The sequence below is a fragment of the Zerene cesonia genome, chromosome 8, assembly GCF_012273895.1.
Source record: "Zerene cesonia ecotype Mississippi chromosome 8, Zerene_cesonia_1.1, whole genome shotgun sequence".
In the NCBI taxonomy this organism is placed as follows: Eukaryota; Metazoa; Arthropoda; class Insecta; order Lepidoptera; family Pieridae; genus Zerene; species Zerene cesonia.
The window spans coordinates 5384188-5408813 of NC_052109.1; the positions used below are offsets into that span (position 1 = coordinate 5384188).

The window sequence follows — 24626 nt, forward strand, 5'->3', positions numbered from 1 at the left end:
TTGCTTTTGACGTTAGGTTGATGTTTGTCATTTTATCTGGCATGACGCGTAAATAGTAAAGTTTTGTTTTATTTGATAAATTCAACTCATTTTTATAAGCAATTGAAGAAAAGGCTTTGTAATATTTCCTTTTTGAAGTGGGCTGCGTGCCATAATCAAAAACCACCATGCCGTATGCCAATCAACCTTCGGTGCATATAACTGAATTAACCGACGACAATGTTAAATTTGTAGTGGAAGACACCGAATTAAGCGTAGCTAACAGTATGCGCCGTGTATTTATTGCTGAAACTCCGACTATGGCCATAGATTGGGTTCAATTGGAGGCAAATTCAACGGTCCTCAGTGACGAATTTCTAGCCCATCGAATTGGTCTGATACCGTTAATATCTGATGATGTCGTTGATAAAATTCGCTATTCAAGAGATTGTATGTGTGCAGACTTCTGTTCGGATTGCAGTGTAGAATTCACTTTGGATGTAAAATGCACAGATGATCAAACTAGACATGTAACAACTGCAGATTTAAAGTCAAGTGACCCCAGAGTGGTTCCAGTCACATCTAGACACAGGGACGAAGATCAGGCGGAGTATGGTGAGATGGATGAAATTTTAATTATTAAGCTTAGAAAAGGCCAAGAATTGAAGTTAAGGGCTTATGCCAAGAAAGGATTTGGCAAAGAACATGCTAAATGGAATCCAACAGCGGGTGTTTCATTTGAATATGATCCTGATAATGCTATGAGACATACTCTATATCCTAAGCCTGATGAATGGCCGAAAAGCGAGCATACAGAGCTTGATGAAGACCAGTATGAGGCAGAATTCAATTGGGAAGCTAAACCAAATAAGTTCTTTTATAATGTAGAATCTGCTGGAGCTTTGAAACCTGAAAATATTGTTTTAATGGGTATTGTGGTTTTAAAAAATAAGTTGCTTAATTTACAAGTACAGCTAGCACAAGAAGCCCAAAATGATGCATTAGCAATTAATTAAATTTCAAATTAATTTTATCAATAAATAGTATATGTAAGTTAATTTTGTTGTTTTATTAAACCATGTTTTATAAGTGAACATAATTATTTACTTACGATCGAAAGCTTCTAAGAATATATGAATCCACAACAAAACAGAATTTGTAAGATTATATGGGTTGTGGGCACCCACATCCTCTGTTTTGTAGAGGTAGTTGCCACTATCCACCCTTCACACCTATCTATGTCAACCTGTTAAAACAACTAATAATAAAAGATCCCACTGCTCTATTCTTCTGATAACCAATGTTTTGAGAAATAAATTTTAGGTAAATGTTGGAGTATTCAATGGATAAGCAATAGGTTGCCTGTAAAAAATTGGCCTCAATTTGTTCTTGTAAGGGCAATTTTTAAATGGCAAGGATTATTATCATATGCAGGGAATAAAAATAACTGAACACCTGATAATCAAAGGGATTGCTCAACAAGAAATCTGCAACAGTGCATGCTGTGCCTGTTTTTTTCTTAATTTGTTGTTGAGTACTTGATATAATCTTATGGCAATTTAATATATTAGTATGTCCATATTTTATAAGGAATTAAAAAATAAATTTGTCTGAAGTTGACAATTTGACATTGATTGAAAATTATAAAAATATTGATTTAGGGTTTTAAAAAAATTTGTAAATGAATAAATAGAGAGGTAAATTTTTGTTGAAATGTGGGGCGTTTTTGGAGATAGCTTCATTTCTTCCAAGCAGAATGTAGGTTTTATTTTAAAAAACTTATGTTTATGCCACAATAATAGGAGGGTTCACATTAATTTTTATCACAATTTATGTATTCACAGGTAAAAGAATCAGAATCTGTAAGTAAAATAAGACTAAAGCTGGAAGATATTCAAGAGGCCCATCATCGAATTAAAGATCAAATTAGAGTTACGCCATTGATTGTTAGTAATTATGTAATGATTTTTTTATAACTTAAAACCCGCGTTATTATTTGTATAAATTGTTCATTAAAACTGTTAGTAACAAGTTGGTATAATAATAGTTTAAACTTATTTCAGGAAGCAAAATATATAGGAAATAACTTCTGCAACGTTTATTTAAAATGTGAAAATCTGCAGAAAACTGGAAGGTAATATTTAATTTGTGTTTAATTTTTTTTATTAGATTGTCTATTCTGAAAGTGGAGATCCTGTTTAGGCAGGCCCAAGGGTCTCGCGGAAAGAGCTCTGTGTCATGTCATAGTTCGTACTCTCACTGAAAACAGTAAAATACGGATTAGACCCGGAACGGACACAGTGTGTTCCGTGTCCTTTGTTTTTATATCATCGTCCACAGTGGAGCCGGAGGATGGTAAGCACTACGACCGCCTTTCGTAAGGTAATGACTAATGTTTAGAATTAGTCCGCGACCTTTTACGCATTGCCTAGAAATAGTAATATTCTTGTTATTGTACAATACTATTTTGATTGCAACTGCAGTTACATTATTGAAATACATTAAATTGGCTCTTTATTACCTCTGGTAACGGGTTATCTCAAATTTGAATTACATATACCTATTCCTTATTGTAGTTTTAAAGCTCGCGGTGCTTGCAACGTTATCGAAAGCCTTCAACTAAAAGATAAAAGTAAAGGATGCACCGTGTCAGGCGGCCGCAATTTTCTTTCTGCAATGAGTTATTATGGATTTACACATTCCGTCCCTATCAACATAGTGTTACCTAAGGACCATCAGATATCTGATAGACAACGATATAAAGAAAATTTCGCTATAATTAAAATGTATGGTAATGATGCAAATGATGCCAGTCTACATGCTCTAACATATAGTGGAGAGATAGGTTCAAACTACGTTCACGGGTGAGAGATTAATATTATGTACCTACATAATATCATAATATTATGTTCATAGTGCATAGTACTTTATTATTTGTGTTTAAAAACGAAAATTTTAAGAACAATTTGTTAATTCTAGGTCAGATAGATTGGATCTTTTAGCAGGATACGGAACGCTGGGCTTAGAGATACTTTCGCAAACAGACAAAATTGACGCTATATTGTGTCCTGTGGGGACCGGAGGACTCGTTGCCAGCGTTTTGTTAGCTGTAAAAACATTAAAACCCAATTGTTTAATCTACGTAAGTTATATTGCCTTCTCATAAAATAGTATAATAAAAAGTGTTATCTATAACTAATAAAAAGTTAAAAAAAACAATCACGGTTACGCGGTATGGTTGATTTATATTATTAAATTTACTTCTCAAGAATATTTTGTTGTCCAGGGTGTAGAATGTGCATCGGCACCTACAATGTCTATAGCATTACAAGAGAAGAGGCCAGTTCCGATCCAAATAAAACAAAATATAGCCGATAGCCTTTCTGAAGTTATTGCTAGTAATAATGCTTTTAACATCATACGTGGATTCCTTGATAAGATGGTTAGTATACGAAGAAATAACATTTATTACTGCTACAGATAACATAATATTACACTAGTATTACTACTATTATACTCAATATATATAAGTACTCACGGCTCACGGGAAATAGTCTTGTTTTGTCGGTGCGCTTAGTAGTTACGCGCTGCTTTTGCCGAGTCTGCGCACGATCCGCAACTTCCGCGTGTCCCGCTCACCAGTTACCCCTTTCCAGGCCCTCTACAATTTGCCCCTTACGGCGGCGTAAGGTGGCGCAAGCTGGTGAAAAAACAAAGTGGCACAATGGTTCATGTACCTAGGTGATTTATATGGTAGATGTGTAAGAATAATTACTCATAAATAAATAACATTCATATTTTTGCAGATAACCGTTGATGAGACTTGGATTTCCAGAGCAATGCTTCATTTATTTGAGCGGGAAAAAATGGTTGTGGAGGGTGCTGCTGCTTGTCCCGTTGCAGCAATCATGGCGGGAAAGATGTCAGAGCTCAAGGGAAAAAAGTTCGTTAAAGATTACCTACGCTTAAACTTATTTGTTTTCTGGTCATTTCTATATCGTTCCAATGTAACTATTCACATTCTGCAATTATTGCAATGGTTAAGAGTATATGGCCTCATTTCAACAGTGAAACGATTGTAAAACATGGTTTGCTGTAATATTTTGATTTGCATTTTTCAGTGTTGTTGTAATATTGTCGGGTGGTAATATAAACTGTAGTCGTATACCCCGTGTAATTGAACGCGGCTTACAAGCGGAGGGAAGACTGATGATGATAACGGTTACTCTGAACGACTCGCCCGGCGGCATTGCCAAACTTGTTGCTAAGGTGACGGATGCAGGGGCTGATGTCAAAAATATGATCACAGAAGGCCCTTGGATGCGAAGAGATATTACCAGTGTAACGGTAGGCGCAACATACTTTTGAATAAGCTGCTCGTCTCAGCTTCGCCTGGGTTGAATTTATTTAATTTTTCATTTTCCTATCAATTCTAGTCCAAGGGAAGAAAAATTCATAATCATCATAATCAGTTGCAACGTTTATGTACACGTACCAGGAAGGTTCTTAGAGTTGAGTTGAGTTAAGAGAGAAAAAACGTACGACTGCAGCCGGGGCGGAACGCTAGTTATTCTTAAAAATAATATGCCGTACATATATTCTGTATTTAAGAATAATTTAATACCATTCTCAATCTATTATCTTAATTATTAACACAAAATGCCTCACTTAATATGATAAAGGGTTTAATTTTAGTTTTCTGTGTTTCAGATAAACTTACAAATTGAAGTTAACGACGCAACGCATGCGAAAGAAGTTGAAAAAAAATTGTTAAAAGATTATCCGCAATCGCAAATAAATATATCCTAAAAAATTATATTTATACTACAATTATTTTTATTTCTGTTTCAAAAAAAAAAAAAAATAATAATAATCCATGTTCATTTAGGCCGCCACCGTATAAAAATTAGTCGAAAGACATAATTAAAGAGAAACTCTTTCTAAGTATCCTTAAATACAATACTTACTTGATATTCTATATGAATAAAAATGAATTGTCAAATGTGTTGCTAAGCGAAAACCTCGAAAACGGCTCGACCAATTCCACTAATTTTTTTTTTCTACATTTTTATTGCGGCACAAGGACGGTTTTTTGTAGAGAAAAAACATGCTAAAGTGCTGTCAAGCCACTCTTGATGCCGAGGAATACGTATTTATAGTTACACTTCACGAATATGCAAGACAAGACAAGCCGTTTCAGAAATACAACGATAACTTTTTTGTTTGTACCTATTTAGGTATTCAGAATTATTCGTATCTGTGTTAACTATATAAGGTGGTATATGTGGTGGAGTGACAGAATAAATTTATGGAATGGACAATTAATCAATGTAATTAACAAAATCCAAAAAATAAATTATTTACCAAATTGATTACGTATAATTATTATTAAAGATGGTAAGGGTCTTTATAATTGCTAGTTGTAGAGAAAGATTTGACGATATTTGTTAATGGGATTTTATTTAGGATGATCCTGAAGTGGAAAATGTGATACCACATATTTTGTCTTTCAATGAAATCAAACAAGCTGTAGAAAGAATCGACGATGGAATCATTCACACACCTCTCTGTGTAATTATTACTACTTCCTAATTTTTATTTTAAATAATAGGAATGACTTTACACCTATACCCATTGTGCGACTACTTACTTTTACAGGAAGCAAAAATTAGTAAATATATGGATTATAACATTTATTTAAAATGTGAAAATTTACAATACACAGGCAGGTATGATATATATTTTAGTACATAAATTTAACATCAATAATATTATGCAAGGTTTTTTTTTCTAATAAATATATTATATTCCTTCCAAGTTGCGCAGAGCGCGGAATTCGAAATGTTTTCGTTGCAAGGGGTGAAGAATTGAGCGAATGTGGTGTAATAGTGCCTTCAAATGGAAATATGGCGTTAGGAGCAGCCTACCATAGTGGAACATTGGGGATACCGGTAAGAATGAAAATTAATGCTTCACAGAGGAATTAAAAGAACACATATAATGCTTTCATAATTTTGTTTGTAAAGGTAACTGTAGTTCTGCCGGATCGCGCGCCCCCGGCACACGCCCAACGTTGTTCGGAACTTGGTGCAGACGTTGTTCTTTACGGAGAGAATGTAGATGATGCATGCAATTACGCGAAGAAAGTCATTCGCGATAGCCATCAAGTTTTACTTAGGTTAGCATAAATGATTAGCTAAATAACATTTCTTATTAATACTGTTTCCGAAGTTGGCGAGTTTATACATTATTGCAATTTAAATCTCCATGTGTTTAACACTATTTATCAACTATCAATACAGTTCTGATGATCCATTAGTAATGGCGGGTCTTGGCTCCGTGGGAGTAGAGATAATCACGCAGTTGCCAGAAACCGATGCTGTGATAGTGCCGGTTGCAGCAGGTGGCCTGTTAGCAGCTGTACTAGTGGCTTGCAAAAAACTTAAGTGCACGTGTCTTATTTATGTTAGTTTATAAATTGCTTAAAAGATACGATAAGTAAGAATAATATCTTATTTCAGATATGCATATATATTTTATATGTGCCGCTAATATTTTTTAATGTGGCAGGGAGCCGAGTGCGCTAAAGTTCCAAAAATGATGAGAGCTCTGCAGGCTGGACGACCAGTCAATGTCCAGACTGTACCAAATTTAGCACAAAACTTGAATGCGTCCTCTGTGGGCCCCAACGCATTTGCTACTATCAAAGGCAGACTGGATAGAATGGTGGGTACCCAGGCAATATCTATTTTATACGAATTGCCCTTAAGAATATCAAAACTCTTCAACAATTGAATTTTCAAAATTGTATCGTTTGAAACAGCTTGTGGTCGATGAAAGTTACATAGCAAAAGCTATCATAAGCATGTTGGAACGCGAGCGATTAGTTGCGGATGGCGCTGGCGTGTGTGCATTAGCTGCGGTTATGCAAGGGCTAGTGCCGGAACTCAAAGGCAAAAGGTTTGTTGTAAACTTGGAAAGATATCGTTCATCTTGTCAATTGAAATTATTACTATATGGTGTTCAAGTACGGTCTACGAATACGAATCGGACACTCACATTTTCACACAAATAAGCCGAAGAGCTACTGTAAAGAAATAACCCTTCCTACATCCACGTTGTTTATCGATTATTTATTTTTATAATAGAAATACATCATCACTGAAAATTACAACTGTCTGTCTAACGCCATTCTTAAAGCTTATTGGGTACGAAACCTTAAAAATTATTGTAAATTCTAAAATAATATTTATGTACAAGCTATGTGTATTTTTTTGAGTGTGGGAAATGACCATGTTTCGGCATGAATTGAGCCAGCTCACACACCCCCACAGAATATCGGTGTGAAATAGTAGCTTGCGTTGTGATTAGGGGAGCCGCATACGTTTTCTTTGCAGCAGCCCGCCTGTGCAAATATCCATGGACGGTGATGATTGCTTACCATCAGGCCGAACCACCAGCTCAGTTCCTCACTTTTACATATAAATATACTGTCATATACAGGGCGGTCTGCGTAATAAGCGGTGGCAATATAGATTCTGGTCGGCTCTCTCGTACGATTCAAAGGGGCCTAGGCGCTACAGGGAGACTACTAAGATTTGCGGTAGCCGTGCCAGATCACCCAGGGGGATTGGAACAACTTTCGAAAACAATTGCTGATGAACATGCAGTGTTAAAGAGCCTCGTCACTGAACAGATGTGGGTCCATAGCGATGTAGGAGCTACTTGGGTAAATGTAGTTTAAATTAATTAATAAAATAAAATTCCCCATTCTTACATTAAAATAGGTCTGTGCCTTCCCTTTAAAGCAAATGCAAATATTCTCTATCAGGAGTCAGGATTAAGTTACTTTATGTTTTTAGGCTAATGTTGTGGTGGAGACTTCAAATGAAGAACATTCAGTTAATTTTAAAGATCGTATCAGAGATCTTTATCCAACTATAAGATTTGCTATGGATGTTGATACCAAACACAGAATAAATGCACGCTGAGATAATTGACAAAAAATAGAGCAATATATGAAACAAACTTAAAAAAAATGTTTTCAAATTGGTTATCAATGTTATTTTTAAAAATTTCTGTTTATGTATTTGTACACTGAGGAAGTAATACTACTTTAATCAGATTTTTTTGTATTTATTTTTTAAAACTTATACATAATTCTATGCCACAGGATCGTCACCCTTTGTTGCTCTAGTGTAGATCACTTGTCCATGGTGTTGAACAACCTGCTTGATTAGGCCTGAAACAAAGTTTTATCTTTAAACAAATGATAAAAATTGCAAAATAATGTAATATTGAGATGTTAAAAATTAATCAGACTCAATATATCAGATTTAACTGTCATAGTTATTCTAGCATTATAAGGATCATCATTATACTATTATTATATTAGTTTTTATTTGTAAGAAAATATTACGAAGAAAAATGCAAACTGTGCAACTCCTATATAATTTGATAAACATGACATTATATGGGCCAACAGGTATTTCTTTGGTATAACTAGACAAATTTATTGTTTTTATAATTAATGCCTGAAAATGAGAAAACATTTACAGTACAATATAAATTGTCCCACCAGAGAATGATAATTGTTAAAAATAGATTTAGACAGATATTTATAATTAGCTAGGTTTCAATATATGTTAGTCAAATAACTATTGTACCAATTTTATTTAAATTGTAAATTCTTAATAAAAATATATTGAAATCACATAAAAATGTATTAATTTCTGTCAGTTCTGCGATACAAATATTTTTAGCGATATAACATTGGAAATATAATTTATCAGGATACCTCATCTGAGATTTTAAATTAAAATGTGTTTTATTTTCCGTCACAAATTATATCTCATACATATTGATTATAAGTACAACATAACATAATAGTGAATTGTTTTTTTACTTTGCCAGAGAATTAAAAAAGGTGTGTGCGATTCACACATGATAGAAGTGAAACTTCAATAAATCATCAAAAGAATGAATAAAATAGTATGTATATTTCTGTCTCATTCTTTGCCGGCTTCATTCTACACATTTTTGTATTTCTGTCTCTTACCTGTCGTTGCATCATGTTTGAAATCACAACGATTCTAAAGAAGTTTCACTTCAAAAATGTCATATAATTAGGTTACGAGTAATTATAATACTAACCTTTATCCCTAAGTTCGATGAGTGCTCGCCTTGCAAGGGAGCCTCGGACCTTTAGCCTTTCAGAGACAACAGCGGGAGTAATGAGCTTGTATTGTGGGACTTCCTTGTACAGTTTCTCGTACGTGGGTTTGTCGAACAACACCTGGTTGTTTAACTTGTCACGTACTTTTCCTTTGGACCACTTCTGCAAATTGAAAATAAAACATTTGTCAATATATCATTCGAGTGAAAATTATTTTCAACAGATATGCAGTTCTTAAAATTTGCCATCAGACTCAATATATCAGTTCACTTTATACTCTCATTGTAATCAAGATATACAGTTTAATATAATCATTTGGCCTGGGTTGAAATACATGCCTATATAACCTCACTTTTAATGTTATTGATTCATACCTTCTTCTTGGCTTTACCGCCACCGGATCCCTCCTTCTTTTTCTGGGTTTTTTGGGGCTGTTTCGCCGATGACTTTGCGTCCTTCTTGGGCGGCTAAAAAATTAGATATTGTATTAGAAGACATGTTGCCACGAGGTTAAGTGCACTTCTTGCAAATAATTATGGTAATTTGTGAATATTATGACAAATATATATTTATTCAAATATTTCAGTCAAAATAACGAGTAAAACGACTTTTTAAAGTCATGTAAATTTAAACTTTCAAGAAAAATAACAGAAATGGTATGAACGCTCACCATCTTGAGTTCGGAAAGAATCACAATCCAGTGTTGCCGAGTCTACTTTATTTTTACCCGATACATATTTTATTTTGTCAGAAGATATGGGAAAATTTAAATCATCGATTCTATATTATCGAAAACATCTGTTCATATTTCCACATTTTATTTAAATGCAGAATGCATTATTTGGTGAGAAATTTTATTTAGTATGTAAGGCTCTTTCAAAGCGCATTGTTGTGTATTTTTTTAAATATAATTTAATTTTGTTCTAAAGGAACCTTAACGTATACGAATAATTTTAGTTGATGGATATTTTGATTAACATTAGATATAGATTACATAAGATATTTTTCATATCAATTTTCCTGAATTACTTTGGACATCTTGTAAAATGGCAATACTTAAACAGGTAATAAAACATTACATAGATATTTTTAGAGAAAATAAAAAATAGATTAAAAACAAATTTTGAATTTTAATAGGTACCTACTTTGGTGATATGGTGCTTGTGCAGTAGTTGTCGTTACTGTATAGTACATATAAGAACTTGAAATCATTAGAATACCAATAATCTAGCATGGCCACAAAATTAAAATTAATCAAATAAATAAAATTTACCTAGTTTACTTTCCTTCCCTTGTATAAATCCCACAGTGGCAATCGCGGTTAATGATTACATTTAAAGTATTTTCATATTATTCTATTATTACTTTTTTATCAAGGTATGGTCAGTTTTTGTGATGTAATATTTATTATTTATTACAATCCTTTTCTCATCCCTTAAAACCGGCTACTGATTTGTTGATCGCTTGCCATCAGGCGCACCACCACCTGTTCCACGCATATAGCATAAAAAAGGAAACTGAAATTGAGACAGTAGTACAGCAGGTACAGCATGACAACACGGAAAATTAGGCTTAAATTTAAATATGACCTATCTTATGAACCCTGATCTGTATCTATTTCATAGAAATTATTGCCGATGTGTAAATTTATGGTAAAGGCTCTTGAGCTGTTAAAATTATTGATCGAATTATTGATAGATAAGTGGAATTTACAATCTAAGTTAGACCCAATACACTGGTACCAAGCAGCAATGTACTGTAAAGATACTTTTTTTAATGTATGTAATGTAAAAAAATTATAAAAACACATTTTTACTGTTGCTTCAATTGAGAATCCTTTTTTCCAATAAAACAACAAAAAACATTTTCACATTTTTATTCCCATTAAGCCCATTTACATAATGTTTTGAAGAGACTCGTAGTAATGAAGTTCTTCTTCAGTAACTGAAGGTCGAAACGATTCAACACCTTGCCACAACTCCGATACACCGAGTATGACTGAATCAGCACTTAAATCGCTTTCCTTGATCAATCCTGGAAAACAGCAGAACATAGCTTTATGCATTAGCCTTTACATTTAAATATATTTTGATCGAATATAAAAATAAATTATAAATATCACTACTTTTAAACATTTAATAAACATTCTAGAATGAAAATAAAATAAAATATCCCTCTATCTAATTTCTCTCTGTACGTCTGGTTGTCTGGAAGAAATCGCTATATAGCGATAAGACCGCCATTTGTTTATAATATATCTATATTAAGGTTTTTATGATGTTTCAAGAGCAATAAAGAGTTAATAAATAAAATAAAATAAAAAATATTATGACTTAAACACATATGTTTAAATTATCGCATGAACACAAAATTTTATAATGACTATATCAAATAATTTGATAAAGTTTGCATAATATCTCACCGCTATTGAGTTTGGCCACAAGAGAACGAATAGCGGCCGACCGAGCGGTTGATACGATTTGAAGTAAATCCGCGCCCGTGCAACGGTCCGGCAACGCCGCAGCCACTTTCTCCAGGTCTACTTCTGGACGAAGATTGTAGCTACAAAAAAAGTTAATCTTAAATGTATTTTAAATTTGTATACGATTAGTTTGATTTAATGCTTTTGAAATAATCAGATAAAAGTATCTAATCTACTAATAGTAAAAACTTCACAAACTTGATGTGGTCTAAAGCCTTGTGAAATCTTATTGTAAAAAAGTGAATTATTCCATGTTTTATCTACAACAACAACATTTAACTAAATATAATCATTATAAAGCTATAATATAAAATAAACCTTCTGCACAGAGCCTTAAGGACGGAAGTCTTCTCCTGCTGGCCGCAGTACGGTCCGACGTATATCAGTTTGTCGAGCCGGCCGGGCCGCAGCAGAGATTGTTCCAGGAGATCGGGCCGGTTTGTTGCGCCCATTATGAATACGAAACTTGAAGTGTCTGCGTCTAAAATAGTTTAATTTTATTTTTATTTAAACCAAAACACTTAAATCTAACAAATCCTTATTGGATTTTTTTTCTATATAGCTTTTATCAATAGCAATCTTTATCGGAATGATCACTAAGTTCTCAAAGGCTCTCACCAGCATCGCTAATCACGCCGTCCACTTCCGCCAGCAGCTGGCTGACGACGCGGTCGCTCGCGCCGCCCGAGTCGCCGGCTGACCCGCGCCGCGGCGCCAGCGCGTCCAACTCGTCCAGGAACACTATGCACGGCGATGACGCACGCGCCGATTCGAACACTGAAATGCACTTTGAAGTCAGATTAAAATGAATAAAAAACTATCTTTTACAAAAGGGCCACTCACTGATACTGCTGCGAATTCTTGTTTCAAAAATGGAACCGGATGTTGGCATTTTTGTCTATTGCCTACCAAACTCAAAAAGAATCATGTCAGTCAATAAAAAAGTCACAGAGGTATTGAGTATCAAAACCAACAAAAAAAAATATAGTTGAATAGAGGAAGTTCAACTCAGAAACGGATTCTACATAAAAAAAAAACTTATGCGCGGTCAGGGTTTAATAAATAATTATACGGGCAATCCGCACTTGGCCGGGGTGGTGGATTACGAGGAAAGTAGGCCTGTGTCCCAGCTGTGGGAATTTATATTTGGGATAATGATAATGAATAGGGGACTGTTTCCACAATTTTTCAAATTCAACGTGAATTGCGTGTTTTGCGTGAAAAAGGGTATTCGCAAATGAAATATTATTACACGCCAAGATAAAATTTGGCGTTGCTTCTTCAAGTTCTTGTGAACAACATTTTTATGAAGCACAATATGTGATTCTTGATAATATTAAGTTAATTTTAATTACCTTTCCTTACATTTTCTTCAGACTGACCAATATACATATTCAATAATTCCGGACCTTTAACACTCATGAAACTAACATTTAATTCTGTACTAACTGCTTTGGCTACTAAAGTCTTTCCGCAACCTGGTGGCCCATATAACAATATACCTATAAAATACATACAATAAATAATGAGAACAAGGCAATGGACAAATATCAATGTTGGAAAATAAAAAAGGACCTGATCTTTTGAGGGAAGAATTTTTAAATAAATGTGGGAATTTAATAGGAAATTCAATAGTTTTTAGTAACTCCTTTTTTAGTTTTTCCAAGCCGCCAATGTCTTCCCAATATACTTTTTGAATTTTTGGTGCATCTAGATGTTGACTCTGTAGGCTTCTTATTGATTCTGAAAGAGATGATCATTTAATAGATTATAGAGACAATATATAAAAAGCGAAATGAATGGACTTCAAACGAAATTTTTCCCATCTTTATGTTAGCAGACAAAAGTATTTGATTTTTATTGTTTCGAACTATATTCAGTAAATAAAACTAAAATGATATTATATATTTATACAATTTAAACAAATGAATAGTAAGAGAGAAATAGAGAATACCTAGAGCATTATTAAAATCTTCTTCATGTATAATATGTAAATTTGGATCTTGTGGTAATTGCAAATAATTATTGACTTGCTTCAAGTATGATTCCCTTATAGCAAAGTGCATGAGTGTATCTAAATTTCCATATCGAAAAGTCTCTGTTTTTGATGCAACTCTTAGTAATACTTCCTTTGAATGCAGACTTAAATTATCTATAGAATCTGTAGTAACTATTTTTTGGTCTGTATTTAATTCTTTATTATCTATATTATCGATATTAATGTCCATGATAGATGTGAACCATTGCAATATTTCATTTCTTTGGTGGACACTAAGTTTTGGTATGTGAAATTTTTCTAAAAATAGCCGCATAATGTTTGGTTTTAAATCACGATTCTCTGTAAGTGCAATGAATATTATGGAATGCTTTGTATAGTTCTGATAGAGATCTGTTATAGAATTCATGAAATATTCTATTACTCTTTGGTCTTCATTGTTCTCTGGGTCAACTGCAAATATCTAAAAATATAGCAATAAATCTTACAACACCTTAAAACAAGTTTTTTATAAAAGTCAGGGGATTATTACATTTATATCACACCAGGATCACATTTATAATATGCACATTTTCAAAACGTATACTTAAAAATATATACATACCTCAAAATTATCTAACAAAACTAGGGTTGGTGCAGCTTCTTTGGCTTTCTGAATTAATGCATATATTTTGCTCTCTGTTTGCTTAGCTGTAGAACTTTGTAGAGCATTGCAGTCTATGGGTACACAGTTGAGACCTATGGAATAATCAAACTGAACTTTTATTCTCATGAATATTTTAACAAACATATAATAATAGCATTGAAAAAATATGAATGCATGATAATATAATTATACTACACTTTAAATAGAGTATCATTAAATAATCACTACTTTACCATAATAATAATGATGGATTTTATTATTGCCACCTACCATTACATTTAGCTAATGTTTTAACTAATAAATGGCGTCCAGAACCGATGGCACCAGTCAGAAGCAATAATGGTAGAATAGGACTGGACATAGCATCAGAAAGTGTATCTGCAATATAATGATATTTTATGTTGCCATCAAATTAAGTAGGTATTCCAAAAAAAAATCTATAAAAAAAAGTTTACTTATGTCACCAGTTAAAAAAGGCTGTACTGTTTCTTGAATTTCATTAAAAATTCTTTTTAGGCCGAGAGGGCATGCATGTGTAATAGACACACTGCTATTTCCAGGTAGGGAATAATATTCATTTTTAGGTCGCACAGAATGTGTATTGTCACCCAGAGTCAATTGTGTGACTCCTTTTACAATGTAAAATGTTCTTATGACATTTGCTTGTGTGTTCTCATCTGTATTTTTACAAGAGAGCTTTGAGCATTTGAAAACCACCTTTCCACTAGACTCTATGAGATCCAAGTATTTATAGTGGTATTTAACAGTAACTTCAGGAGTGAGATCTATACTTATAATATCATTTACACTAACCAACTTAGGCTTTTCAAAATAATTATTTAATACCTCTTTGACAAAGTCATTGTCCAAATTATAATCATTTACTATTAGATTCACCTCAGCTACTGCAGCAATTTTTGGACTCATTTCAAATGTATGCATTGGATGGAAGGCAATTTCAAAATTATCAGTGTTTTTAAGTCCAAAGGAGGCTTTAATGTTGTGCAATTCAGATTCACTAGTATAAGCAGTGTTTTCTTCTATTAATTTAGACCCAACAACTGATACAATTCTTACATTATCTATGGATTCTATAAAACCAGACCATAATTTCTTATGTAATTCACTTGTGCCTAAGTTAAATTTTAAAAATTTATCTATGTTATTATCGGTTTTATGTCTCTCTTTTTCTTCAGATGTCAAAGACAATGTGACCCACAAAACTCCATTGTCTACGTAAAAAAAGTTCTCAACGCAAAGATCTATAAATTCGTCTTTTGGTATTATTATACATTTTTGTCCTAGAATTTGTAAATAATTATCTGAAACATGTTCCTTTAATATCGATTTTAAAATATTATCTGGTCGACTTTTGAGGTTAAACATGTTTCGCCTTTTTCTGTTTATATTTCTGTTTTGATAATATCTAAATTTTATTGCAAGGAACGCCATAAATATATAAAAGTTGAACTTTGGATATAGTATTTTGATGCAATACTTTATCACCCATAGTATATTAGCATATTCTTGCTCCATAATATCACTTATTAACTATTTAACTCTCAAATTTTACGATAACTAATTTACGACTTTTGGATAAAAAAACTTTTCCTTATAAAAACACAAAACAATAATTCAATTCAATTCTATTTTATGAATGGCAGTGCTGTGTTGCCACAATCACAAAACAATAAACTTTTGAGTTGAGTTGTTATCATTTTTGTTATCATATTTCTAATTTACACTTTTGAGTTTGAAATTTTTATATGTCAAAATGACAAGTTTTTTTCTCAATGATTGCACAGATTAACACTGAACATATATTATCTATATCTATTGCAAGAACAAAGGTGGTCGCCACGAATTAAATCTCACGGCGAAACCTACTGAATTTGGCCCCACTTTTTTTTTATTTTTGAACTTTCTTATTTTTAATTATTTGTAGTTTTGTTCGTTATTGTTTGAATTTGAAAAAATGTTGTCCATCTGAAGTTGGCCCCTCTTACTAGTTATCTTTTACATTTATGATGGATGGATAATTAATCAATGTAATTTATTTTGATTTATTATTGTCCTTTCGACCACTATTGATGATTGTTGGAATATAAAAATAATTAAGCTTGCTGACTCATAGATTAAAATAATGAATAATTAAGAATTTCATTATTTTTATAATCGAACAATCATGATAGTGGTCGAACAAAACTTGACCTTTGAGATGTTAAACTATCCACAATGGGACATTAGAAAAACTCTGGCAACGCAGTACTACCATACTTCAAAAAATTGAATTTAATTGAATTGTGTTTTATTGATAACTTGATAAGCGATAACTCAAATAAAATATTTTCAAAATGTACATGACATGGTCTACATTTAATAATATACGAATGCTTTTAATGGCTTGTATGCCCATTGTAATATTTTACTTAATTTGGTTAATAAATACATCTGAAGCGATTCGAAGTGAAGAGGGAACTCTTTTAGATCTAGTTTGTTGGCCTGATGGCAATGCTATCCCTGTTATTATAACATGTGGTTCGATTATTGCAGTTGTAATAGAGGTATTCACTCTTAATAATATAAACGTCTCCTACGTTTATGTAGTTTATTTACGTAGTAGTAATGGTACACAATCTAAATTAAAATTGTAGTAACTAATGCCTAATAGACTGGTGCGTGAAGAAGTCATTCAGGAAAATTTTAAATTACCAATCCATGTATACATTTTACTTTACCGACACTTCCAAATGGCCTGGTTCTTCTGTAATGGGTAATCTCTGGACTATTTTTATAATATTTGTAAATAATCTCTCTTCAAAGTATCAGAACTAGACAAAATTTTAATGGGACCCAGCTTTCAAATAAAAAAAGAGTTATTAAAATCGCACTCACGCAATCACACAGTATAAATGTTTGAGGTGACAGACACAAAAGAAATGCAGTTGAATTGATCACCTCCTCCTTTTTTGAAGTCAGTTGAAAATTTACGTTGTCCTACAAATTGCGCGGTAAGTGGAAAATTAGGTTACTCCTTGCTAGCTTTTTCGGTTTCGCACGCGTTAAATTTGTAAGTAACCTAAGCAATTGAAAAACATGGCCCCGGGATCCCGAATCATTTTAATACTTTACCTACAGATATAAAATATTGGTTACACGCTGAAGTCGAGAAGAAATCTGCCTACTAGATAACTACATTTATATATTTTCATCCACAGTTGTATGGTTTGTATCAACTGTTTAAAGCTGGTCTACCGAAGAGAGAATATAACGTGACGAATGGTTTATTTTATTATTTATGGGCGCTAATTACTATGATAATTATTTTTCTTGCAATCATGTTTTATTCTGGTTTACAATCAACTATTATAAGAGGTATCTGTTTTTTCCTTATTATTAACTTGTATTGAAAAAGTTTTTAGTTATTAAATTAAAAAAAAGCTACAACCATCTTCCCTCTAGAAGTTCACAGTTGCTTCCGTTTCTGCCGATTGTAGAATCATAGCGACAAAGAGGACTTTCATCAAATCAAATCAGAACAATGCCTATAGAAACATATTATCCGGAGGCCTGCTTCCTTTTCCTTGCCCTTCACAGTCCATTCCTTCTTTCAATCAATCCTTTCCTTATCCTTGACCACTTAAAAGCGCATTCGCAGAGGCAATACCTGTGCGAATGGTCATGGGCGGTGCTGATCGCTTACCATCAGGCGAATCACTAGCTCAGTTGCCCGTTATGTCTTATAAAAATAGTAGTATACTAACTACCCTTTGTTATTAACGTACCAGCTTGCTCTTCCGTCCGGAAATTAAAATATATTCTATAACTGTAAATAATTCTCTAAATTTCAGCTAAAATAAAAGGTGGAATAACAAAGGCGATGCTTCGGTATGCTATTCATCTTCCATCCAAGATCGCTATAGATCGATTGCAAACAAGGTTCCACTGCTGTGGTAGAGTTGGATACCAGGAGTGGTTTTATATACCGTGGTATAACTCGGGTCAGAGTACAGATATTTTGTTAGTCCATTTCTATTAAATTAAGTATTTCTTAATGAAAATCGTTCTCCTATTCCGTCTTCTGAGGAGCAGAATGTTGTAGGGATGTGGTCTCAAAAAACGAGACAGTGTAGCTTACTCGGTAGGCAACTGTTTTCAAGTAACCCAGTTCTGAGTTCAAAGTAACCCAGGGTCCGTTTCGGGAAGGCTTTGGCCCTTGGTTATGGGTAAAAACTTTTCTTCAGGTTATCAAAATAATTTTAGAGTCAAGGCTCATCTTCCGAAAAGTCGTAACATGAAATTTTTAAAGGCATATCATAATTTACTACAGGTCGCTTCGAAAGTTTGTAGCTGATAACGTGCCATACAGCTGTTGTTCTATGGAAACTATGTGGCCTTGTATTCACCATGGCGTCACTCAAAATGGCACGATTTATAAATATGATCCAACGGTATGCAATAACATATTTATATTTGTAAGAATTGGTATATATACTAGCGCTCCGCCCCGAATTCAACGGTGGTACATTTTTTCTCTTCGTATGAACCTTTCGTGTGCCTTAACAAAAACGTTTAAAAAAATTAGCCGCATTGGTTCAACCCGCAAACCGTTCTTGAATTTTATGCATATTTATATTTTAGCAACATATTTGGCGATTCATTTTGAAGTAATATTTAATAGTTAACCGTAGATAATATAATACTATACTCATACCTACCACTAAAGAACTTAGCTAATGCAGGATTTATTGATATAATATTATGCTGGTTTATTTTTTTGGTAGACAATTTTAAGTTTCATTAATCATTAACACATCATCGACACGAACCTCGGTTTATTCCGCACTATGTAACTAGCGGAGTCTTCATTTAAAACGGTTTGTGATTATCCTTGAGATAATTCTTTTTAACAGTTACAAAAGAAATAGTTCTAAGAAAATAGTTATGTCTGTATTATTCCTATAGATTAGCTGGAACAGGAACTTCGCGATAAACGCTGCCTTTTGTTATTCAAATATACCATAACAGTAACTATTTCAGACACAATTGACTATTTGGGAAGCTGGTTGCGAAGAAAAATTGATAAGCGAAATGATGTCAGTCTCATGGCGTTTCAATGCTGTTATGGCTCTGATCATAATAGCGATGGTAAGATAAAGTTATCTCGAGTTCATCAGGTAACTTATTTTAATTATTTATGTTGTAAGATAACATAGTACGTACAGTATTATGTTATCTGTGTTAGTACTATGAGGTAGTTTTGTTATGGTAAAAAACGAAGGCGATTTATCTTCTAAATTCAAACTTTAAATGCGTATATTTCAACTTTTAAAGAATTCACTGTCCGTTCGTTTGTCGAACATGGATATAATATTATTACGAGTGAAAGAGTGTATAAGACCCGCGTTATACCACAGACATGTGGTCAGGTCTGGATCTACCACGTATTATTTACTTTTGAACGAGTTCAACTCGTACTTGACTGACTTTTATCGGGCGTGAATGCAACAGCAAAACACGTGCGTAGCAATTAGGTTTTATGCGTTTTTTATAGACAACGGAAACTTTTTATTTTCATAGATAAGAATATGATAATCAATCAAACATACATTTTCCTCACGAATCACGATATTTACATTCACATGGTATTAAATTATAGATTCTCCAAGTATCCGCTGTTCGCTATTTACACACAGCATATAAGAATGGTCTAAACGCAGAGAATCATTTACCATGCAACGCGTACCTTTTACGTTCGAGAACGGATACCAAACCTCAGCCAGGAAGTAAGAAAAAAGTATTTCGTAAGAGGAAACTGCGTCAAGCGAGAACTTTGCAGTGGGTGACGGCAGCTTATCGTCCAAGAAAAAGATACACCACCTCGTCACAATCAGATTTCAACAGTTCAGACGAATTATTAAAACCTATTTACGAGTAGTTCATGTTAAAATAGCAATTTTTTAAATTTTTAAACTGAATGCAAATATGAGTATATGTTTATTCTGTAGGTACGTTTGCATATGAACTAAATGTATACTGCATTATACATAAAATTCCATGATTGGTCAATATTATCTACCAAGGTCACCAGAGCTCACACCAGAGGATTTCTATCCCACGAGCTATGGCGAAGACTAAATCTACCGTCAAACGTTCTATACTATAGAGGCCGTTAAATCTTCATGACGCAGTATCCAGCTATGTATTGCAAATAGTGGCCATCATTTTGAAAAGTTGTTCTATTTAAGTTAAAACATGATAGGTTACGCATGTACAATAAATATTATTTTGTTTATATGAATTGTTTCCTTAGGTTTGCCGTGCGTTAATTATTTTCAGGATTTGTTGCTTTATGCAGACATTATCTATCTCATTTATAATACATTTGAATGCTATAAAATTTAAGAATTAAACGAAAATAACATTTATTTATTTCAATAATAATTTATTTAAAGCACCACACCTACTTTATTTACACTATTATATTATATTATGATTAAATTTAAATAACATTTGGGGTATCTAAATGCTCATGTTATCAATCTGTAAATATTTTAAATAAATTCTATCTAACCTCTTATATAATAAAAAAAAAAAAATCGTAGTGCAACTAAAAATAATTATACTGTGGATAACTGATAGGGTGATCGTCTATAAAATATTATAAGTTATAGAAGTAATGTAGTCTTAGAACTATTTTTCGTTTATAAATTTATGAATCTTGTCGGGCTCGGCGAGTTCCTTAATGCGATGGAGGTTTTCCCACCAAAGTTTCAGTCGATGACGACGTATCATGTTGAACCAAGGCGTCATTGGTCCTTCGAGCGTTGGAATGAATCTAAAGAATAAAGTAATAAAAATGAAATATTTAACGTCATGTGTAAATTGATTAGGTTACTTTTTGTGTAGTAAACTAAGTTAAAATCGTTACAACAAATTTAATTTAGAATATCCAGATCTCAAAAACATTCTATTTAATACTTGAAAATAATATTTATATATTATTTTCTTATCTAAATCTTTGTATGGAAGTATATCATATAATAACTTTTACTTTTTCTGTGATAGAAAAAGTTTATGAAATATTCAAATAAATAAAAATGGTACTTTGACTGATTCATCGTACAAATTTATAGGGCACCATATGGTTTATCTCGGTAATATTTATGTCCAAATACTTTCTAAAAGTTAATTCATTCAGTTCATACAATTCAAGCGAGCAAAAGAGCGAGCAAAAGTACTTACGCATTGAACTCATTCTTCGGCACAAAGCAGTACTCTGATATCTCATCGGGATTTGGTTTCACTTTTGCATCACTTTGGAAAAACAGGATGTGATCAATTTCGTGCTCTCCCCAAATACCATCACCGGGATCGTGGTAGTGCACTCGAGTCAGAAAAGTGAACATTTCCGGATCCATCTGAGAAAAAATATGTATCGAATATTATCAATATATGTTTTTACTGGAACTTGTAACTCTGTTATCTTACTTTATACTTATGTTTACTTCATATAGTAAATCGATCAGTGAAACAGATGTATATCATCTGCCCCATATCCCAGTAGGGGACGCGGGACTTCACTTTTCACATAGCATATTCTCCTAATAAGGTTTGATATTTAAAAATTTTCTAAACTCAATGCTTGGATTTGGTTAAAAATTTGGTCGAAGTGCAGTAGACAGTATACTTCTAATCTTATTCCATCTGAATTATTACAACCACGTATTAAGTGATAGGTACCTACTAAAACCACTTATTTTTTGTTTTTTATCTGTAAACATAGATATACAAAAAAAAAAAATGTTATTGTTCAACATACTATAATTCTGCACGAAACAAGGTAATTTAATTATAATAATGACTGTTATGTTGGATCATTTGAATGCAAATAGGATGCACTAAGTACTCGTCAAGGATTCTTAAACCTTTTTGTGGCAGAAAAATAATGTACAGTGTAAAGGCTTTATAACATCTTTTTCATGATGAAAACCATTATTTAAAGAGAATACTGGGGTCAGAAACAGTAATTTTGCTGTTGTTATCGTTAATTTCCTTAAAAACTGTCTATCTGTCTATAGGACATTTCCAGTCTCAAGGCATATACACATTCTTAAAAAAATGGAATAACAAACACAACAAAACATGCCCGGCAATCTCAATAGAATATAAGTAATTAGAATAATTTGCTGATGATGGGACTCAAAATAAGAAATTATTGTTATTGCTCAAATTTTTAAATTTTCTCTAACAAAAATTCATCAGGATTCAGGGCTAGCAAATGATGCCCTCTACTATCCCACAATTTATGTATTTTATGGTACACTTTGTAGAGAAACTATAATAACAACTTTTATTCATTTTTTTGTGTAGATGTTTATATGAAGCAGTATAGGTTAGTTAATTGTGAAATATATAATACTTGATCCAACGGGACTCCAAGTTCTAGGTTAAGCCTTCTCCGTGCAGCTGTAATTATATCTTCTGCTTTACCATCTATGTATAGAGGGTGGCTACAGCAGGCGTTTGTGTAGTAATCTGGATATGTTACCTGTACAATATCATTTAAATATTACAATTATTATTTCCCATTATAAAAATTTGTAAAGTTATAAACTTTACCTCTTTATAGTATTATTAATATTAATTATTAAAAATGAAAAAAGTATATTTTTCTGTATTCTTTGTTGGAAATCCATAAATAAATTAAAACTATAAATTGTTATAAATCATTAGAATATTACATTTTATCAATCTTGACAAACACTGGGATAACTTCTTGAAACTATATAGATCAATTGGTTGAGTGCCTTACTTTTTGACTAGATCGCTTCTGAAGGAGCATATCTCCTCTCTTGTTGAAGAAGAACACACTGAAAGCTCTGTGGAGGGGTATCTGTCCATCTGGCCCAACTTTATGGCACTCCCGTTTTGTTGCAGTTCCTATGAAATTGTCCTTTTCATCCACAAGCAAACAGATATCCTTGTCTAATGCATGTAACTAGTAACAAAAGCATAAGTAAATGTTATAACACTGAAGCATGTGGGTCACATTTTTGTAAGTACGTACCACCACCCAAAAACACTTCCTGCTTAGTGTTGCAGGCATTTTGCTAGCACTTTGAGGACATATACACTCATTTTAGTTCTGTAGCATTTAATTGATATGTAATGTAAAAATTTTTAAATTATTACTTTAACAAAAAAAAAATATCCCAAGGTGTGATTGGACCTGCATCATTCGCCCAACTGACCTCTTGGCCAACTTTTTTGTTTCAAATATATTTATTATATATTTCTGACTCTTTAATTATGAAGACTTCTATGTTTCAAAATAATTTATTAATTATGATTTATATTGTAATTAAAGCTGTAGTGGCTCAGTTGTTAAGACCTTGAACTCTTAAGGGAAAAGTTGTTGGTTCTTGAGTTTTAAGTTAGCTCCTAAATTGAGTTTTATATAGTTAGAACTAAAATGATAAAATTAAATGAGACTCTAACCTGGACTGGTTCTACACCTTCTGTTTCATCGGGTTGCGGCTTAGTTGGATCAGAAGCTAAATATCTTCTTTCCAATTGTAGCTTATTATTCCAAAGAGTTCGTACAAATCTTCTGGCAAGCATCTTCAATAAGAAAAGGAGTTAAATGGTATGAACACACATGTCACAATTAAACGTGAATAAGAATCAACACAGATTGAGTTTTAGATATGAGCAATATCTGCTTCCACAAATCTTGGTAATAATTATGACTTATCACAATTTAAAGCCTTAATGTTCTTAAGACGTGATTTTAAATAAGAAAAAAAAAATGTTATCAAAGATAAAAAATTATGTGGAATTAAGAAGTTGTAGTTGAATAATTAAGACGTCAAAAACTTTCACTGGCATATTTATATAATGAAGACTTTTCACGACAGACTTATCATATTAATAAAATTTAACAACTGTCTATTTAATATATTTTTATAGTTGTAATGTTCATGCTCACATAATCTAAAGAAAGATGCTTATTTTATAACTTTTGGTACAACTTAACAAAATACGCCATAAAAATACCTTAGAGTTTTGCCGATATTTCGTCGAGTAAAGTTCAAATTTTTGCACTAGACATGAGAATGTTTAAAACGTTGGATTAGACCTCAACTATTTTTCTTTAATTAATTGTTATCGTTACAAGACCGCATTAGGTACACTAGGTACGCTATACGTCTTAACTCAGATCTTATGCTTGTCAATTGACAATTGAGAATGTCTGACGTCTGACAATGACTACAGATTTTTTTCTTCGTGGCAAGAATGTATGTTTATTTGCCAGCTTCAATTTAAGGACCACAGACTAAATTTT

The 24626-nt window shown here is 32.8% G+C and overlaps 6 protein-coding genes across 6 annotated transcripts; 3 read left to right on the forward strand and 3 right to left on the reverse strand.

Moving 5' to 3' along the window:
* LOC119828692 (DNA-directed RNA polymerase II subunit RPB3) lies at nucleotides 1–1037 on the forward strand. The gene has a single exon (XM_038350932.1). The coding sequence runs from the start codon at nucleotides 168–170 to the stop codon at nucleotides 993–995; it is 828 nt and encodes a 275-aa protein (XP_038206860.1). The 5' UTR covers nucleotides 1–167; the 3' UTR covers nucleotides 996–1037.
* Nucleotides 1038–1617: 580 nt separating this feature from the next.
* On the forward strand, nucleotides 1618–8079 carry LOC119828488. The gene is made up of 17 exons (XM_038350650.1): nucleotides 1618–1737; nucleotides 1824–1925; nucleotides 2043–2113; nucleotides 2556–2843; nucleotides 2959–3121; nucleotides 3266–3421; nucleotides 3786–3922; nucleotides 4101–4326; nucleotides 5446–5550; nucleotides 5638–5708; nucleotides 5798–5930; nucleotides 6006–6157; nucleotides 6282–6444; nucleotides 6550–6705; nucleotides 6803–6939; nucleotides 7483–7708; nucleotides 7842–8079. The coding sequence occupies exons 1-17, from the start codon at nucleotides 1693–1695 to the stop codon at nucleotides 7968–7970; spliced, it is 2460 nt and encodes an 819-aa protein (XP_038206578.1). The 5' UTR covers nucleotides 1618–1692; the 3' UTR covers nucleotides 7971–8079.
* Nucleotides 8080–8102: 23 nt separating this feature from the next.
* Nucleotides 8103–9894, reverse strand: LOC119828487 (40S ribosomal protein S25). The gene is made up of 4 exons (XM_038350649.1): nucleotides 9825–9894; nucleotides 9529–9621; nucleotides 9133–9316; nucleotides 8103–8221 (listed from the first exon to the last, which is right to left on the reverse strand). The coding sequence occupies exons 1-4, from the start codon at nucleotides 9825–9827 to the stop codon at nucleotides 8142–8144; spliced, it is 360 nt and encodes a 119-aa protein (XP_038206577.1). The 5' UTR covers nucleotides 9828–9894; the 3' UTR covers nucleotides 8103–8141.
* A 1120-nt stretch (nucleotides 9895–11014) lies between these two features.
* On the reverse strand, nucleotides 11015–16042 carry LOC119828629 (peroxisomal biogenesis factor 6). Its single transcript, XM_038350851.1, has 11 exons — nucleotides 15973–16042; nucleotides 14734–15912; nucleotides 14549–14656; nucleotides 14237–14370; nucleotides 13591–14095; nucleotides 13212–13379; nucleotides 12992–13138; nucleotides 12255–12413; nucleotides 11955–12117; nucleotides 11577–11716; nucleotides 11015–11188 (listed from the first exon to the last, which is right to left on the reverse strand). The coding sequence occupies exons 2-11, from the start codon at nucleotides 15812–15814 to the stop codon at nucleotides 11049–11051; spliced, it is 2745 nt and encodes a 914-aa protein (XP_038206779.1). The 5' UTR covers nucleotides 15815–15912; nucleotides 15973–16042; the 3' UTR covers nucleotides 11015–11048.
* A 590-nt stretch (nucleotides 16043–16632) lies between these two features.
* LOC119828785 (peripherin-2-like) lies at nucleotides 16633–20216 on the forward strand. Its single transcript, XM_038351039.1, has 6 exons — nucleotides 16633–16842; nucleotides 17497–17653; nucleotides 18130–18298; nucleotides 18609–18729; nucleotides 19319–19426; nucleotides 19938–20216. The coding sequence occupies exons 1-6, from the start codon at nucleotides 16633–16635 to the stop codon at nucleotides 20214–20216; spliced, it is 1044 nt and encodes a 347-aa protein (XP_038206967.1).
* A 489-nt stretch (nucleotides 20217–20705) lies between these two features.
* On the reverse strand, nucleotides 20706–24525 carry LOC119828628 (isopentenyl-diphosphate Delta-isomerase 1). The gene is made up of 6 exons (XM_038350849.1): nucleotides 24338–24525; nucleotides 23780–23902; nucleotides 23094–23279; nucleotides 22701–22829; nucleotides 21524–21699; nucleotides 20706–21116 (listed from the first exon to the last, which is right to left on the reverse strand). The coding sequence occupies exons 2-6, from the start codon at nucleotides 23900–23902 to the stop codon at nucleotides 20972–20974; spliced, it is 759 nt and encodes a 252-aa protein (XP_038206777.1). The 5' UTR covers nucleotides 24338–24525; the 3' UTR covers nucleotides 20706–20971.
* Nucleotides 24526–24626: the final 101 nt, after the last annotated feature.

What these genes read in the sequence shown, in the direction of transcription:
- LOC119828692 (XM_038350932.1), top strand. Translation starts at nt 168, where the DNA reads ATGCCGTATGCCAATCAACCTTCGGTGCATATAACTGAATTAACCGAC.
- LOC119828488 (XM_038350650.1), top strand. Translation starts at nt 1,693, where the DNA reads ATGTGGGGCGTTTTTGGAGATAGCTTCATTTCTTCCAAGCAGAAT. An exon ending in TTAGAGTTACGCCATTGATT is followed by an intron (nt 1,926 to 2,042) that starts GTTAGTAATTAT and finishes AACTTATTTCAG; the next exon opens with GAAGCAAAATATATAGGAAA. An exon ending in AATCTGCAGAAAACTGGAAG is followed by an intron (nt 2,114 to 2,555) that starts GTAATATTTAAT and finishes TCCTTATTGTAG; the next exon opens with TTTTAAAGCTCGCGGTGCTT.
- LOC119828487 (XM_038350649.1), bottom strand. An exon ending in GCGGTAAAGCCAAGAAGAAG is followed by an intron (nt 9,317 to 9,528) that starts GTATGAATCAAT and finishes TTCAATTTGCAG; the next exon opens with AAGTGGTCCAAAGGAAAAGT. An exon ending in CATCGAACTTAGGGATAAAG is followed by an intron (nt 8,222 to 9,132) that starts GTTAGTATTATA and finishes ACTTTGTTTCAG; the next exon opens with GCCTAATCAAGCAGGTTGTT.
- LOC119828629 (XM_038350851.1), bottom strand. Translation starts at nt 15,814, where the DNA reads ATGGAGCAAGAATATGCTAATATACTATGGGTGATAAAGTATTGCATC. An exon ending in TTTTTTAACTGGTGACATAA is followed by an intron (nt 14,657 to 14,733) that starts GTAAACTTTTTT and finishes ATTATATTGCAG; the next exon opens with ATACACTTTCTGATGCTATG. An exon ending in CGGCGTGATTAGCGATGCTG is followed by an intron (nt 12,118 to 12,254) that starts GTGAGAGCCTTT and finishes AAACTATTTTAG; the next exon opens with ACGCAGACACTTCAAGTTTC.
- LOC119828785 (XM_038351039.1), top strand. Translation starts at nt 16,633, where the DNA reads ATGTACATGACATGGTCTACATTTAATAATATACGAATGCTTTTAATG. An exon ending in TTATTGCAGTTGTAATAGAG is followed by an intron (nt 16,843 to 17,496) that starts GTATTCACTCTT and finishes TTTCATCCACAG; the next exon opens with TTGTATGGTTTGTATCAACT. An exon ending in CTCTGATCATAATAGCGATG is followed by an intron (nt 19,427 to 19,937) that starts GTAAGATAAAGT and finishes ATTAAATTATAG; the next exon opens with ATTCTCCAAGTATCCGCTGT.
- LOC119828628 (XM_038350849.1), bottom strand. Translation starts at nt 23,902, where the DNA reads ATGCTTGCCAGAAGATTTGTACGAACTCTTTGGAATAATAAGCTACAA. An exon ending in AGAAGCGATCTAGTCAAAAA is followed by an intron (nt 22,830 to 23,093) that starts GTAAGGCACTCA and finishes GATATTGTACAG; the next exon opens with GTAACATATCCAGATTACTA. An exon ending in TTGGAGTCCCGTTGGATCAA is followed by an intron (nt 21,700 to 22,700) that starts GTATTATATATT and finishes ATTTTTTCTCAG; the next exon opens with ATGGATCCGGAAATGTTCAC.